This window comes from Eschrichtius robustus, chromosome 10 (genome assembly GCF_028021215.1).
Source record: "Eschrichtius robustus isolate mEscRob2 chromosome 10, mEscRob2.pri, whole genome shotgun sequence".
Lineage (NCBI taxonomy): Eukaryota > Metazoa > Chordata > Mammalia > Artiodactyla > Eschrichtiidae > Eschrichtius > Eschrichtius robustus.
In genome coordinates, this window is record NC_090833.1 from 82,244,104 (window position 1) to 82,262,150 (window position 18,047).

General features: G+C 44.2%; 1 protein-coding gene across 6 annotated transcripts in view; it reads right to left on the reverse strand.

The window, feature by feature from the left end:
* FRMD3 (FERM domain containing 3) overlaps positions 1-18,047 on the reverse strand; it is a 371,558-nt gene that overhangs the window by 42,284 nt on the left and 311,227 nt on the right. For all 6 annotated transcript variants that reach the window (XM_068552180.1, XM_068552178.1, XM_068552177.1 and 3 more), the window contains 3 exons: positions 16,936-17,010; positions 16,557-16,625; positions 10,421-10,545 (listed from right to left, as the gene is read on the reverse strand). In XM_068552180.1, the coding sequence (XP_068408281.1) occupies positions 10,421-10,545; positions 16,557-16,625; positions 16,936-17,010 (269 nt within the window). The remainder of the gene's footprint in view (positions 1-10,420; positions 10,546-16,556; positions 16,626-16,935; positions 17,011-18,047) is intronic.

Consider the following 18,047-nt stretch of genomic DNA (forward strand, 5'->3'; position numbering starts at 1 on the left):
CAGCCAGACCATCTGACCATTTTCCCTTTTTTTTTTTATGCTGAAGTGGAGATTGGGGGGGACTAAAAAGCTCCCAAATTAGACTTCTCTTCTAAGAGGAGACATTAAAGGAGGTGAGGGCTCTTTTAAGTGAGGAAGTGTTCATTTTATATTCTCTTTTAAGCTAGCTGCTATTAATTTTCAATTTTATGCTGGAAGTTTGTAACTTACAAAAAATAAAGAAAAAAATGTAACCCTGCTTTTATAGATCATTGTGTCACATGCTTACTGTTTCATTAACCACATTTAAAAAGAAGATGTTTATACCTTTTGTCTTTGGAGGTAATGATGAGTGATCCAAAAGCACGTAATTAAGAACAGCAGGAATATGGGGAAGAATTACTAAAGGACAGTCAGAGTGTGGAGGAAACTTAGAAACCATCTCACCTTGTTTTATAAAAGAGGAAATAAGATCCAGGTACTGCCAGTGTCCAGCATGTACCAGAGAAGAAGTTAACTGTTTATCAAGTGAATGAATGAACCCCAGCCCTCTCAGTCTCTATCCAATGCTCTTCCCACCACCAGAGGATCCCCACTAAGGTTGTGTCCTGTGTATACTCAGAAAGTAGAGTCCATCTCACTCTTGGGCATATATCCAAACAAAACTATAATTTGAAAAGATGCACGCACCCCTGTGTTCATAGCAGCACTATTCACAATTGCCAAGACATGGAAACAACCTAAACGTCCACCGACAGATGAATGGATAAAGATGTGGTACATATATATGATGGAATACTACTCAGCCATAAAAAAAGAATGAAATAAGGCCATTTGCAGCAACATGGATGGACCTAGAGATTAATATACTAAGTGAAGTAAGTCAAAGAAAAACAAATACCATATGATATCACTTATATGTGGAATCTAAACTATGACACAAATGAACTTATCTACAAAGCAGAAACAGACTCACAGACATAGAGAACAGACTTGTGGTTGCCAAGGGGGAGTGGGGTGGGGGAGAGATGGCCTGGGAGTTTGGGATTAGCAGATGCAAACCATTATATATAGGATGGATAAACAACAAGGTCCTATTGTATAGCACTGGGAACTATACTCAATATCCTGTGATAAACCATAATGGAAAGGAATATGAAAAAGGATGAATGTATGTGTATAATTGAATCAACTTGCTGTACAGCAGAAATTAACAACATTGTAAATCAACTATACTTCAATAAAATAAATTAAAAAAAAGAATTTGAAGGATTTTTGAAACAATAACGACAACAACAACAAAAAGAGAGTCCAGCATTCATGTAAATCGGGGACTCAGGGCCACCACAGAACACTTCAGTGAGAGTGACACAGCACCTACCAAATAGCTTGGCAAAGGTCTAGACTGTGCTTGGATGACTCATCCTGGTTCACCAGCATGAAGACCAAAAGCATGTAGAATGGCCTGTCACCACCGTAACTGGAGCAGAGAGATCTCGCATCTATTTTAGGAATCTGGAGTTTTGGCATGAACAGGGATTTGAGAGTTTCAAAAACATGCCCTGCCTTTTCTTCTTGGTAGATTCATCGCTAAGATCTAGAGCAGCTATAGCCAAACCTTTTTTGGGGGGAAATACGTTTGTTCATACTTATGAAAAAAATGAGTGTTTATTTATAAATTGGATACACGTACAGTTCTCTTGATATATTATATCCATTATAAAACCTATGCAATAGAAATTTTTTGAGGAGGTGATAAAAGTAAAATCCCAATAGAAGTCTGAATACTTATTTCCTCCACCCCAGTGGGCCATTGTATAAATCCAGGGCCTGGAAGCCATGGCTCTAGGGCCTCCAATTCTCCATCAGCCAAACCAAGGGAAAAGCTGCACCACTCTGCAGATGGCATTGGACGTGCACCCCAGTGGACACGCCCAACATCCAGCCTTGTGCCAACTGACCAGAGCCTCTTTTCTGAACCCTGCCCGTACTGCCTGAGGCACCTCCCTAAAAGAGTGGAACTAGCCTACACTGCCCAACACTTTCTTTCACATAATTGGCACAGGGTCTTAACCAAAGAGGTGGGAGGATGGGAGATTCTGTGAGCTCCTGCCTCAATGTAAGCCTGGGTATCACAAAGAACATTTACTTAACACTCACTACCAACCCACTAACAGAAACAGTAGAAAATAGAACCCCATGCTGACTGTGGAATCCAGAAAATGATAGCCTCTGCTTTCTAATGACAATGGTGTAGCAATATCTTCACTTTTCCTCTCCTGCGGTTTCTTAGGGACGTGGTGGGAATGTGTTCTTATCCAAGGGCCAAAGCAGAATGTCTTCCCTGTCACAGACCACACTCCGGCTGTCACAGCTGCTCATGCTGACGCTCTTGCCTGGCTCACATCCTAACCCTCAAGGACCGTGACCAGATTACTTCATGGGACATTTGACTGACATATATATATATATATTTTTTTTTACCCCAGCTGAATCCTTTAAAGCAATTGATTATTAATACTCAGGTGTGGCAGCCAAGTGCCAACCTGAGCAGGAGCAGTGATCTGGGAAGCTCAGAACTGAACTGTTCTCACTAATAAGACAAAGATTCTCAACACAGACTATGAGTAATTAGAACTAGGCCCCGAGTGAGCCATTCCTTATTTAACAAATTCAGCTTTAAAATCAGAACATGATTCCCAGAGGGGAGAGAGCCTTCCTGCATGAAGCCTGTTTGCCCTGCAACCCGGGTCTACGAGGAATTCTGTTTGGTGTGGCACACGCGTCCACAGTCTCCCCACCGCTGGTGCCCAGGGAGGGTGATGGTCCTGGGGGCTGGACGTCTCTGAGGAGTCACAGGGCCCTGGCAGGCTGTGACTGAAGGCCAAACGCTCAAACCCTGCCCCGAACATGCAGCAGCTCTTCTCACTGAATCACAGAGGTTCCCCACGTTTATACAGGATAAGATGTCTCTTTTGATAATTCATTTGTTATCACTGAAAACTAAATGTAGTTCCGTAGTTAATGGTTCTGTTTTCGCGAGAAGAAGTGGAACTGTTTTAGATGTATTTGATGTCATCTAAGATACCTGGGCCAGGAATTTGACAAACAGGACCAGATCCCAACCCCAGTACTCACCCAGCTCCGTGACTCTGGGCAAACGGTCTCCCCTCTCTGAGCTTTCTCATTTGTAGAATCCCGAGGGGGTGTGCTACATCACGGATCAGCAAACGTTCTCTCTAAAGGCCCAGATAGTACATTTGAGGCTTTGTGGGCCAAGAGGTAAAATCAAGGATACTATGTAGGTACTTATATAATCATTTAAAATGTAACCATTAGCTCTTGGGCCAGAAAAAAAAAAGAGGCAGCACTGGCCAGTTTGCCAACCCTTGTGCTAGAACATCCTTAACATTCCCTCTAACCCCCAAAAGCTATGAAAAATATTCCTGTCCCCAGGTTCGCATACTTATTGTGAAAGACCTCAAACCATAGTCCTGGAATTTGACCTTGACGTTAAGCAAAAGAACTGAAGAATTTAGAGCTAGAAAGCATTTGAGTGGTGCTCAAGTCCTATCTTCTTGTCTCAGAGACGAGGAATACGAGGCTCCCAAAGGTGGATGAGCTGAGACCAGAGTTTGTGCTTCCCCACTGGTGCAAGGCATTAATGCAGAAACAGAGCAGCTACCCAAAGCACTGCTGTGTTTATGCTGAGGAATACGATATTTCTTAAAATGAACAATTTATGGCATTTAGCCAACTACAGAACTGAAATGATACACATGTTGGCATCATTTGATGTAAAATACAAAATCCTTGTAAGATAAAAACACTTAAATTGCATCAGGAACAAAGCATTTAGCTTCCTTCCAGCAGTGTAAATGCTTCAACTTACAAAGCTCTCTTTCAAGTACGTTAAGTCATCAGTAAATACCAGAAACCAAAGTTCCAAAGATGACACCAACTCCAAAGAAAAGCACCAAAGGGGAAGGTGAAAGCTTTGAAGAGCTTGCAAACATGAATTTGCAGAGCTCACTCAGGAGGCCTTTATCTCTTTCCCTAAGTTGCTCTTGGCATGTCCTACCCTAGAGGAGTTGCCGACCCAAACTTCCCGAATTCAATAAATGTGATAAAGAATTCTGAATTTTGTCTCTGCTAATCCGATACTGCAGTTATAAATAAAACCAGAAGCTGGCCTCTGCTCTGCGGAGGCTCCTAGCTCCTGTGGAAGCAGCTTCGGCTGCTGTATGCCTGTCAGCAGTGGGAGACTGAGGGTGCCATTAAATGGAAAATTTGGGAGAGCCCAAACCCGAGCAATGCCAAAAAGATGCTTAAAACAGCACTTTGTGTGAGTTCTTTCTAATTCAGGATATTAACCTATGTGTCCACATTCGCATTAAATATGCTCCCAATTCATGGTTTGACCTACAGTTCAATTTATCATATGTTTTCATGCACTCACGTTTTCAACATTAAGCAAACAAAGCAGGAATTTAAAAAATTTTACACTCAGGATGACGGAAATGGCCTTAAAGCACATAGGGACAAAAATTATTAACACATTAACATCGACTGGCTCCAGCAGGTAGGACAATCTGGAAGGTGGTCTTTTTCTCCTTGTTTATGCTATTTTATTGTTTCTAGATTTTCTAGAAGATGATAAATTAGTTTTACAATGAGAAAATACGAACAAATAGCCACCCCAAACCCAATGGCAGGGACAAGAGTAATTAGAGCTGGTGCTAACGGTCTGCTGTCACCAGGTAGCGGTAACCACAGGGGAAAGGTGGTCCCACAGGATTTAGAAACAGCTCCTACTGTTTGATGAAACATGACATAAAAGAAATTTCGAAAAGACCAGTGCGTCACTCCCAACGCATATCCTGACATACCCTAAGCCAAAAGGAAGAAATTACTTGGCACATGGGGGAAAATGGCATGGAAGAGAGACTATGACACCCTGAGAAGAGGGTAAATCTGTTTGAGCCCTGGCCATGGAACTCTATAAAGGAAGAAAAGAGGGAGAAAAATTTTCATATCAGATAACCAGGGACGAGACCAGACTCACTGGAGTCAGTGTAACCATGGCAGCCGTGGGCTGTTAGAGATTCCAACAGTGACGGGATCGGAACAACTGTGTAGGGTATGAAAGGCTGTGCCTGGTATGGTACAGAAAAACCTGCACATGGAGACCACAGTTGGCCCCGCGGGTCACCTGTTAAGTGTTAGGGTGGAGCAGGGTGGGGTCACAAGTATGGCCTGCTTGATGGGTGAGAACTATACGCTTTTTATATGCTCAAAATGCCTTCATAGGTTCACATACAGATTTTCTAGAATTTCCATGACACCAACTTAAGTCACCTATGGTTAGAGCCAGACACTGTAAATGACCCTTAAAACACCCCCACTGCCCCCTACCCACCCCACACAGCCACATCCATGACACACACATGCACTCGCATACACATGCACGCACACAAACACACATACACACTTACAGGGACAGTGCGAAAGTGTGGCTCGGGAGAGTTAGTTTTACTGCCCTACTTAATTCCCATCTATTCATCGATATAGACATTTTCTCAATCGTATGCAAATGCAGCTTTAAGCCACCCTTAAACCAATCACATTGCCATCCCCAAGACATTCTTTTATGGAAATTTTGGTGTCTCCATTGTGCTTTTGTTTTGCCAGCAGGAGGGTGTCAAACATTTTCAACTCTTATTTAGTTGTGTCTACCAAGGAGAAGAAAGCATGGTTTCCTGCCTGTTTAATCATGCCAGCTCATACCATCACTCTGGTGGACAAGAGTGACCTTCACTGGGCATTGGTAATTGCCAGCTACCAAGTCTCACGTGATTCATTCCATTCCCCTTCTCTACCATAATCTTTTTTCCTTAACGAAAAATATACTATACTAATAAAACATGCAAGAATTTTGCTGTATACACTGTGGGAACCCGACTCCATTTTGCATGTGAATTTATTCAGATTAATCACTCCTGAAAATGTCATTTTCACCCAGAACAATTCCCACTCTCAATTTTTTCTTCTCCGGAAATTTTCATTAACTCTAAGTGGTACTTTTCAAATGGTTTGCTATTCTCATCTAAAGCTTTCCACAGCACTAACCTACTCAGATCCTGTAGCTGAGCAACTTTGGGGTAACATTGAAAACTTTCTCATTGTTTAGTGGTGCCTAGGAACTGATTTTGTTTTTTCTCTACAGACACAGCCAACCTCAGAGATAATCCTTCAGCTGTCGTTTGGGTGAATGGGGTTATGCGTTCTCTCCCAGAATGCCCCTGAGTTCATCTGGGCAATCATGCTCTCCCCAGCTGTCTTTGAGGATCTTGAAGTTCCAGGAAGAATAGAAAGAGATTGTCAGACAAATGGGTGGCCGGGACCACTGAGAGTCATGACGGCAGCAGAGATGTCACCACCATGGCACCCATGCGAGACAAGGCACCAGGCCCTTCCCATGACCTCCAGGAGATGGTGCCTCCAAGGGTCAGGGTTAAGGTCCTTCTTTATTCTCCCAACCTGATTTTTTAATAATTCCTAATCAGACAACTCTTTTAACAGGGCTCAGACTGCCAACCTTCACCTGTTTATGGATCCAATTTCAAAATGTGTGATTTGAATCCCCCAAACAAGAATAGGAGCCATTATATAGAGATGAGGAATAACGGCATCAAACGTAAGCAGAGATATCTGAATCTCCTCCACTCTGTGTCTGAAGCTCAGTGAAGTACCTAACTCTTCCAAAGGCTCCATATCTAAATGAAATCATTTTTGCCATTGCCTCTCTGATGTTGACATGTCACTTGAACCTTCCTGTGTCTCAGAACAGTCTCATTTCCAAAGAGGTTAAGGTCTTTTCCCTCTCAAGTTCTTGGAGACAAGGGCAGCACCTGGACAGGAATCCACAGGCATCTTACGTGTGTCAGCAACTCTGCTGCTTACTAGCTAGAGCCCACTGCCTCCTCCCCATCCCACCTTCTGCCTCAGCTCAACCCTCGTTTAATCTAGTCTCTGGGCTATTGCAGTGGCTCTTGTGGGGTCTCTGTGCTTCCAACACAGTAATTCTCAGGCAGTTGTTTTGTTCCCAAGGGCATCTGGCAATACCTGGAGACATTTTTGGTTGTCCAAACTGGTGGGGTACTACTCGATAGAAGCCAGGGATACTGCTAAACATCCTACAAAGCACAAGCCAGCCCCTGACAAAGAATTATCCAGCTCAATGGTCAATAGTGCTGAGATTGAAAAACTACTCTAGCCGTACCCATCTGTAATCTGTCCTCTACACACACACAAGAGATACAAAACACAATTCCAATCAGGTCCATGCTTGAAATCCTCCAGTGCCTCCCAACTGCCCTTGGGTTAAAGTCTAAACTCTCCAGCAATTTGGGTGAGTCCCATCACAATCTGGTCCTTCTCTAACTTTCTGCCTCACCTTTCATTCTTCCCCCGACCCCCCTTCCCTGGAAGCCACAGAAGCATCCAATGCAAGTTGACTAGACCACCCACAACTCCCCCTGCCTGTCAGTCTCATCCATTCATTCCTGTGCCCCCAACTTTACACCATATACTCTGATAAGACTGAAAGGGAACAAGAGGCTCTTCAGGCAGCTTGAGGCACTAATATCTCGTGAGGCACACAGAAAAGTGAGCATGCAACCCAATCAGCAGAGGTAGAACCTACTCTTCACCTCTGTGATCCCACTGCTGTCTCCCCAACAGGCTGTGAGTCTCCAGGGAAAAGAGAGTATCTTCATCTTCATGGGGCCACAGCAACTTTCACAGCTAAGTGTGGTCTACTTAGTTGTATACCATGTCTTTGCCAGAGCTGTTGTATTAAGGAAGGAGTGAAATTCTAATTTCTTCAATTTGGCTCTTGCTCAGACATAAAAAGTTGCAATATCAAAACACAAGGGTGAAACTAAATTCATCACACTGCATCTGCCATCCACAAAAGTGGAGACATCTTTGTTGAAAGCTGTATTCTCTGCCTCTCTTCTCTTTATATATCAGAGACATATAGATCTATTAAATAATCTATCCCTATAGAATGTTTAAATCCCATTACCTGATACTCAAAGACAAGACACATGAAGCAGAATTTGACTCTAAACTAGTAACTGAGATATAAGGGTATCAAGAACGTAGCTATGTTGACTGTGGGAATCATAACTTTGAATTTCACGGTACCTAAGAAGATTTTGCTCTCTTCTCTAGACTGGGAAAGTTCTTTCTATATACTGGGCATTTAACAATACTGTTGTTTCTACTTCTCTTCCTTTTAAATTGATACTATATCCTGCAAGTTGCTATGATTTGCCTGAGTTTCAAAACCCACAAAGATGTTCGATAAGGGGACAGTTCTCCTAGAAAAGAGAATTTTATTAGATAGTTATAGAGCTATTTTGGACATTTAGGCAGAGAAACCTATCAGTTTGACTTTACAGCTGGTGAAAGAATTAAAGATTCATATTTTAAATAACTGGAAAAATTGAAAATGTAGCTCATGGATTCCTATCATATATTATGGAAATTTTAATTTTTATTGCAGTTAATTATAATGCATAAGTCTCTTGTCCACACAGTTGTCATGTTAATGACAAGGTTAGTATTTAGAAATGGAACCTCATTATAGAAAATGGAGCAAAACAGAAGTTTCTATTAATTGAATGGAATGAAGGGTCCGGGGAAAGCTTGTCCAGGGAAAGCTTGCCCAGGCTCCCCTTCACATCTAGGGTGCTCACAAGGCATCAGTGGCCTGGCTTCCATATTCCCCATGGTAACTGGTCTTCCGAGCTTTATTCCCATCTAGGCTTCCATCTCTGCAGACAAGGCAAAGTCACAATCCTAAGCTTGGGTTATCTATTTTCCCCTCCTCTTCTCCATTAGCCATATCCTCCTTCATTCAAACTTGGGTTAATCCTGACCTCCAGAAAAAATGATTTCCACTCAAACCAACTTCCAGACATATGGGAGGAAGCCCAGAAAATCACTAGTGATCAGAAACAAAAGCTGCTTTCATTGCACTTTGAGGAACATACAAAAACAGAGAAGGTGCTGAAAAATGTAGACAAGCAACATGGACCCGGGGACCCCTGGGCTAAGAAATTTAATTTAGCATGGAGCTTACGGAGTTGGTTGTCGAGACAGAGCATAAAGGAGATTATAACAAGATTGTTCTGGTTATCGTCATCCTGTGGCTGAGCTGGGGATCAAGGTGTCTCCTGAGACCCCATCCTTTGTATCTTGCACATTTTCCTTCCACCCATGAAATTTATGGCATCCCGTTGCCCAGTCCTCCTTCCAACCATTAAAGTTTCCTTTCAGGGAAAGATTTACTAAAACCCCTTATGCTTCAGTGTGAATCAGCTGCTGCGACCTCTCCCAAGGATATCTGCATCCTAAGCCATATTCTTATTATGGGCTGAAGCGTTTTCCCCTATGGAAGGGATTCTTGACTTAAAGCTGCAGGTAAAGGTGATCTCTCAGGGACACAGTGACCCGCCTTCTTGAAACTGCCCAGTATCCAGATTTTAAATGATGAAACCAAAATCACATAAATTTAAGGAAAGCATGTTATGTTTGGGTTCAAGGTTCCAATAATTTTATTTTACGTGCATTTTAAAAAATTTACTTTGAAATTAATGAGAGTGATATTTGCCTCACCAGGTGTCTGCAGTAAGCAGTGTGGTAAGATTCTTCCCTGAAGTAAAGCCTTTCAAAGCCAAAAAAGAAGCCTAGAAGCACACATATCATAGCCTTTACAAATATAACAACTTTGGGGCTGAAATGGACCGTATATATTTTAGCTTGTATCAAAACTGTCAGACAAGGCCCTGTGGAAAAGGGAATTCTTATTAAGGGACATAGAAATAGTGAGGCAGAAAGGGGATGACCAGTGTAGAGATATTTGTGGAGAATTCGTTACAACCACTAATTTAATTGTGATTACAGTCAACAACAGCACCATCTGACAGAATTTTCTGTAATGATGGGAATGCTCTTGGTCTGAGCCGTCCAACACGGTAGCCAATAGCCACACGTGGCTGCTGCGCATTGGAAATCTAGCTAATGTGGCTGAGGAGCCGAATTTTTAATTTTAATTCACTTAAAATTAATTTTAAATAGCTACACATGGCTAATGGCTACCATATTGGACAGTATGGGTCTAACACCGCTACTGCTTTAACTTGTAATTTTAGGAACGCTTTGTACCAGTGAACTCTCTCCAGGAGAAACTGATAGAACTCTCAATATAATGCAGTCTTCCAGCTGTGAAGAGTTTATTTACTAAAAACACAGTTTATGACTCACTCTGACCCCTACCCCAACCCATTAACCAAGGTACCCAGGGTTGGTGCCTCCCTCATTCCCCCCGGGTAAGCCTGCAATGCCAGGCTCTGGAAGGAAGTGTACTCACCCTCACCCAGTGGAAGTTCCTCTTCCTGCTCGCTGGGGGACGGCCGCAGGGGCTGCAGGGGCTCCATGTTGATGATGAGTTGTTTGTTCAAGGAGTGGGAGCTGCGGCTCTGAGTGATGCTGGTTCTGAAAACAGACACAAGCCAGGGGGAACTGGTTTCCACTGGGAACACCGGCCCTTCCATCTCAGTTGGCTACCCGAGCTGGGAACTGCCCCTAGACTCACACAGTGCATTAGGCCAGTGGTAGAGATGACATAGCACTTAAGACACACAGCCCTTGTTATCCTTAAGGTCTTGATACATGGTATAATGTCCATGTGTTCTAATGCAACACAGTGAAAGAAAACGTATTTCCCCACATGTCATCAGACTTGGACATGCTATGTGACAAGACAAGGCATTGAAAAAAGACATGGGCAACAAAAGTACACAAGAGGCAGGTATCACTGAACTACATATGCAGAAAAGTGAATGAAGGGCATGGCTCAAAGTAATTTAACAACCACCAAACAAACACAAAAACAAAAAAACTCTGCCAGGCAGATGGCACAGGCTCTCTATAGCCATGAGCTGGATGTCCAACATTTAATATCGATGCTTAATATTCCCATTCAAATTCACACCCCACTCACGAACCAACCACAGAAACCAGCTCCACTTTCTCCTTTTGAAAGGAGCACATGTATGTCAGTAGCTCAATGGGCAGCAGGTGGCAAGGAAAGGTGTCTCGTCAAGACTACTGGCTGATAGACAGGAAGCCCATTTACCCTGTCTGCCCTGACAGACAAGGATGTGGGGTACCTCTGGTGAGTGTTTCAGCACCCTTCCCATCCCCATGTCTCCTGTCAAAACCCAAACCAACCCATCCTTCAAAGATGATGTCAAATGTCTCCTTCTTCTTGAAGCCCTCCTGGATTGCCTTCACAACGAACTCCCTCTCCCCCTTCCTTCTCACACTACTGTCCCTTCTTTCACAACTCGTCACATTTGTCACCTTTGTCGCCCTGTAATTATTGGGGTACTAATCAGCCCCACCTTGATAAAGCAACTTAAGGGCAGAGACTAACCTATCCATTCTCATGTGCCTTATAGCACCTCCCTTGGCATCTTGTTAAGGGGTGTTCAGTTTGAAACTGAAGTAAACTTGGCATTAAGTTGCCATTTCAGACTGTCACAGGTGTTCTCCAGGCCAGTTGATGGGACTGCCTTACAGCCCAGGCATTTCTGTTGGGCATAGGAGCTGCACAGGGAAGAAGCTGTTAGCATCTAGAGTTAAAAGCCACCCCCCGCCCCCTCCGCCAAGCTGCCACTGACTGGGAAGGAAATTTATAAGGACTTGCTTAACTATGGAGTTCTTTTCTTCATTATTTCATTCTACAACCATTTATCTTGCAGCTGGTATGTATGTATTCTTCTGGGAAATCATTGTCCTCACCTTAAATAACTTACTCTCTAGAACCATGACTTTCAAACTTTTTTGACCAAGACTCACATTAAAAACTACATTTGATATCATATCTCTGTACACACACACACACACACACACACACACCCGCAAGTGCACACACAGCTAAAGAGAATGTTTCATGCAACATTAGTAACTCTTGCTATGTGTGAGCCACTATGTTTTACTTTCCATTCTATTTAATTTCATTTAAAGTGCTGGTCTTGACCACTATTTTCACTTCATGACTCATTAATGTGCTACAGCCACAGCTGGAAAAGCACACGTCTCATGGAAGAGACTGACTGACGGCCGAGGCCCCAGGGGAGCACCAGAGAGGGGCACGTGATCCTGCTGTGAGTGAGGGGAGAGCCAGGAAAGACCTCCCAGGGAAGGTGACGTCAGCGGTAAGTCCTGGCAGGGGTGGTGGGTTTACAGGGAAAGAAGTGGAGGTGGGGATTCCTTGCAGGGGGAAGAAAGGAAGGAAGGAATAACAAGGGGAGATTAAAATTCACCATGGGCAATGGTGACTTCTTTTATTGTGAAGGCTTCTCATTTTTTTGAGCTTTTCATGGGATTTCCATTAGCCCTGTGGCCTTCATGACTGTGATCCTAGTTCTGCAAAGCACATGTTGCCATGTTTGTTTGGACTATGTAGTTTTCTGACCTCTGAAAACTCATTTTCCATTCTTGCACAAACCAGCTCTGAATCACCCATCTCTGACCATCCATGCCAGCTGAACTGGTAGCAGTTCCCCTCCCCCAGAAATTACTGTGTATATCACAACAGGGAGGGACCCTTAGTGAGCCTTTATGGAGGCTCTTTTGCTGCCTGTCAGGTGAGGGTCTGTGCTGTGTTCCCCCCGCCCTCGGAGCGCACGCAGCAGCCGACTCGGCCAAAATGCCTGACCTGCTTTGCAGCCCACTCACGTGCACTCCTGGCATAGAACAGGTTCTGAGTGAAACTGCCGTTAAGGATTCTACTGAGTAGAAAGGTTTCCTTCGGCAACTGCAGGCATATTCTAAGAGTGGCTTCAAGAAATGGTTGCATAAAATCGAGCAACAAATACGAGGCTAGTGGAGTTAATGCAACCGCTCCTAGGAATGAAAGGAAGTGCTACTGGCCTGTGAGTAAAAACTCCACCTGAAGAGACTTCAGTGTGAACATGTCTGTCAGATTCTAGCTTCCCATTTTTGGATGAGAGATAATAATAATAATATCACCACCTCACATTTTTATGGTACTTTATAAATTTAATACCCTTTATTTTAATGCCCATAACAAAACCTAGAAGTCGGGGAAAGATATAAGAATCTCATTTTATAGATGAACAAACTGATGATCCGAGAAGTTAAGTGACTTATGCAAGACATAGCAACACAGCCGAGATCAGACCCATTCAGGACTCCTAGATGGGTGCTCATTTCAGGTACAAGTGCTGTTTCTGGGTATCCCTTGGTGGTGGCTCTATGCCCAGGAGGCTTAAAGAGCTGACCCTGAACTCTCAGACCTTGGACATCCGAAGAGGAGACTGTCCACATCCTTGCCCATATTATGGGCAATAAATAAAGCGACAATGCCTGGCAGGGACCAGGTGTTGCACTGTCTTCTGTTAAAAATATGGGCAAGCCCTCCGCCTCACTGGACCTTGGAATGGGCAGGTGATTCTCACCAAGTAGCCAGCTGATAGGGTTTCACTTGGGGAGCCTGTCATCTGCAAAGTTCAGTGAGCTAAAATGAGAGTGAGCTTCTTCTCTTTTTGAAAAAAAGAAAAAGCCCAAGACAGTGTTCTTAGTCTTTGTGTGTGTTTCTCTGTGTCACACATATCTCAGCAGGAGTAGGAGTCCAGGAACTGGCTATTCTTTGACGAGGAGAATCTCAAGTGAGAGGAAAGATGACTGAAGACTTACCATCACCATTCTAGACTAGCAGGCCTCTCTGAGCACTGCCAGATAAAGAGAGCTCATTACTATACTCTCACTTTTGACAGCCACATCAAGGAAGTCAAAACAATTCGAAAATACAATAATTGTTTAAGAGAAACATTTCCTACCATGCAACCAGCTACTGGGAAGGAACAAGACGTTGCTACTGAAAGTGGCACACATCACCGTGGCTCTGACCACAGTGCTGCCTCTTGGGAGGGTGAGGTCCCCAGGGCAGCACCACGGACAGATCTCAAGTCTCAGAAAATTACAGATGTGAAGCTGTCATCTCACACTCCTAGTGCATACATTCACTCAGCAAATATCTACTGACCTCCTACTATAGCCAAGCACTGTGTTAAGTGATGGGTAAGATGGAGATAACCAAGATAGGCACAAGCTTTGTCCTCCCAGAGCTTACTCTGTATTATTACTTCCAACAAATTCTTCCTTGTAATGTCAGAGATTTGAGAGATACTGCCAAAGAACTGAGGACCAGAGAGGCATCCAGAGGATGTGAACTCAATAGGCTTTCACAAACAGGTAAAAGCGGGTAGTGGAAGAGCAAGAAAGAACATGTGAACCAGTGTTGAACGGGCCTATAGAGTCTTGTTTGCAGTAATATCCTGGGAGATTTTAGAAAATTCCAGAAAAGAAAAACTATAAATTGATGGATGCTTCATTTCCCATCCCCTCTGGTGGTTCAGTCCACTCCAGGAAAAGCTTTTCACTAGGGCCAATCTGCTCCCTTCACCCCCTCCCCCAGCAGTTATCTAGAGCCTGGCTATTCAAGGTGCAAACCATGAACTAGCCACATGGCCATCATCTGGGAGAGCATTAGAAATGCCAGATTCATGAATCAGAATCTGATTTTAACAGGATCCCCAGGTGATCCCTGTTCAAGCTACAGTTTGAGAAGCCTTGACCTAGGAAGCCTTAATTCCCATAAATTGTGCAAACATAAATTTAAAAGAGAAGTATTTTTAAAAATTCTTCTCTGATCTCATTAACCATCATCCATCGATGGTAACTATGGGCTTTTGGAAAGCTCTGTATATTTGGAATATGTCTCTCTGAAAGTATATTGTTAAAAACACTTTCTTACTTTGTGCCATCAAGGGGACTCTCCAGAATCGAGTATTTCTTTTTATTTTAAGATCAAACACTCAAGCTTCAAGCTGGAAGAATAAAACCAAGCTGAGCCCCTGGGGTAGGTCTGCCCCCCAGTTGAGCCCCTGGGGTAGGTCTGCCCCCCAGCTTCTAGGAGAATGCAGAGGCTTTCCGGGTGGCAGATGCAACAGAGAAAAGAGGATAGGACTCAGGAGCAGGACGCTGGAGTTCTAGGCTTAGTTCTGCCACCAAAATATTTATGCCCTCAGATAAATCATTTAACTTCTCTGAGACGCAAGTTCCCTTATCTGTAAAATAGAATCACTAAACTGAGTGATCCCTGAGGTCATTCTAGACCAAAGATTCTGGAAACATTTAAATGATATGTTCAATTATGTTTTCTTTTTTGTTTCTGCTGCACTGAGTAACCACAATTTGAGGCAGAGGAGGGGTTATAAAAAGACTATTAAAAAATGACTATTGTCATCAACAGGTACTAAGCTCTAAGACTTTCACAGGTATTGCACCAAGGTGTCCCAGCCAAGGCGCTCCAAATTCCCTTGCCCACAGTTTTCTCCTGCTTCTGAAAGCAGGAGAGACTGCTTTGCAGACTTGTATGTGACAGCTTCCCACTGGGTCACCCAAAACCAGGGATGAATTATTCTCTGTACACATCTGCACAAGATTGCATGCTGACTGCGGTCCTGTTCCCCTGTGTGGGAGCCCGCGCCGGGCTGCTCCACTGTCTGGACGCCCACACTGGCTGGCTTAGCTGCACTTCTGAGAGGCCATGGCCTCCTCCTGCCTGACAGCCCCAAGGACAAGGTGAGAGGCACCCAGTTCACTGGGTCACCTTGGAGATAGAGGAGACTGGGCAAATCTGAGCATAGGAAGACTCCAAGCTCAAAGATGGGGAAGGAAGGGCCGGTGCCCACCACTGTGTGGGAACTTCCTAAAGAATATATCTTATGATGATCTTGCCTTCAGAAGGGGGAACATCAGGATAAGAATGTTCTGCTTTAGATATTTAGCATGTTTGAAGTTTAAGATGTACAATGATTTGTGTAAACTGTGCTGGTAAGAAGTACAACACGATCAAGAGAATATTTAATTCCTAAGAATTACATATATTGCCATGTTAATGTAGAAGCGTACCCTTGACCCACTAATGACTAAGTTCGTCATTCCTCTAAGTGGCTTTTGGGACCAAAGGGTCCAATGAGAGATGAGTACCCCACCCCCTCGTGCGAAATAGCCTAGAAGGAGTTGGGCCAATGGGAACTGGCCACATCTGATGAACAGAGGCCGGAAGAGAGAGCAGTTCTAGGAGGACATGACAACGGACTCAGCCAGGAGATAACCTAGCCACCCGTGCCTCACACACTTCCTGCTTGTTCACGTGACCCTCCAGGCTGAATCAGGGCAGTGGCTCCACACAGAGCAAGTAACTCAGAATGGAGCCCAGCCAAATCTGTCTGAGTGAGATATGGGGGATGGTGAGAGTGCCATGCCAGGAATCAGGGCCTGAAAACAGCATAGGGCCAGGCAGCTGGTGTCCTTACTTTCTTTCTTAGAGTGGATTTGGCGATGCCAGCCTTTAAATCCTTCTGTCCATCCCAGAAATCTCCCGGCACCCTGGGGACCACCCCACTCACCTGTGCACCTCTGGAGGCTCCCTCTGGATTTTGGAGCTCGCCTCCACCACCTCTTTGGCAACTTTACCGCTGCAAAAGACAGAAACACAGTGTCTGTGCACAGACACTCAGAGTAGAAGGGGAGGGGTGCACACACTTTTTTTTTTTTTTTTTAACTTCACAGTGGTCTGACCCAGCTCTAGGAATCCATGCCTTCTCCTCTACGAGGGGACATTACTATAGAGTTTAAGGGCCCCTGTGGGTATAAGAAATGAGTGGAGTGGAAAGGGAGGACCAAAATGGGTACAGGCCAAAGTGCACTGATTTATGAGTACCATATTCCAACGCATCAGCTGTCCCAACCCAACCCCATCATCGAAATGGAAGCATGGGTACCCACCTATATCGAAATCTACTTCCTTTAAAAAATATCTTGCTGCTTGACACAGTCTTGATCTGACTGGATTTTGCATACCTGTAAGAGAAAGCAGAGGAGAGGTGGCAGCGACCTTGGAAAGTCCAAGCAGAACATGCCATAGAGTGTGGTAATCGGATATTTTTGACCACCAAGAAAGAAATACATTTTACTGTATGACTCAGCGCGCGCACACACACACACACACACACACACACACCTGAAAGAAAAGTTACTTTCACCATGTGTATTGCAATCTGATTTTCTCTATGCAATCTTTTTTCATTCTTTTATATGCTGCTGAGGACCCACACATTTGGTCTCATAATCTACTACTGGGACACGACCTGCAAAAAGGACCAGGTAACACTGATGATCGGAGGAATTCTTTCGCAGTTTCTGCTTGAGCGATACGGAGAGGGTGGGCTGGGTCACAGGGCATCATTAAATTCCTTGCTGGACGGACCTCCTTGCCTGTACCTGTACCAGAGCTGCAGCAGAAAACAGCTTCCTGGTGACGCAGGTCACTCACCGTGTCACATAGAACCCACCTACTGTGTATTTTCTAGGAGATGGCATCAGGGGCCCATGTCACCATGGAAACGATCACTGGCTTCTGAGTATTAAGAAGGGTTAAGTCACCACGACCTAGTGCCCTTTAAAAGAACCCGCGCTGGGACTTCCCTGGTGGTCCAGTGGTTAAGACTCCACGCTTCCACTGCAGGGGGCGTGGGTTTGATCCCTGGTCGGGGAACTAGATCCCGTATGCTGTGCCACGCGGTCAAAAAGAAAAAGAACCCGTGTTGGTCGATGACTAAGATACACGAGGAACAGATGCCCAGCCAAGCACTGATTCAGCACCTCTGAGCCCTTCCCGTAAATAAGAACAAAACAAAAACACTCTGAAAAAAAAATCTAGAACATGGGCTGCCCAGAAGCCGCACAGGGCACTTAATTCCTGTGCTAAGCTCAGGAAGACACAGACTTTGCATTTGTGGAATGTAAGGCCCAGAGGGCCTAGATATTCATCTAGAAACCCCCATAAATTAGTGAACAGATGTAAATTACATGCTGTGGTGCACGTATGAAGGAAAAGA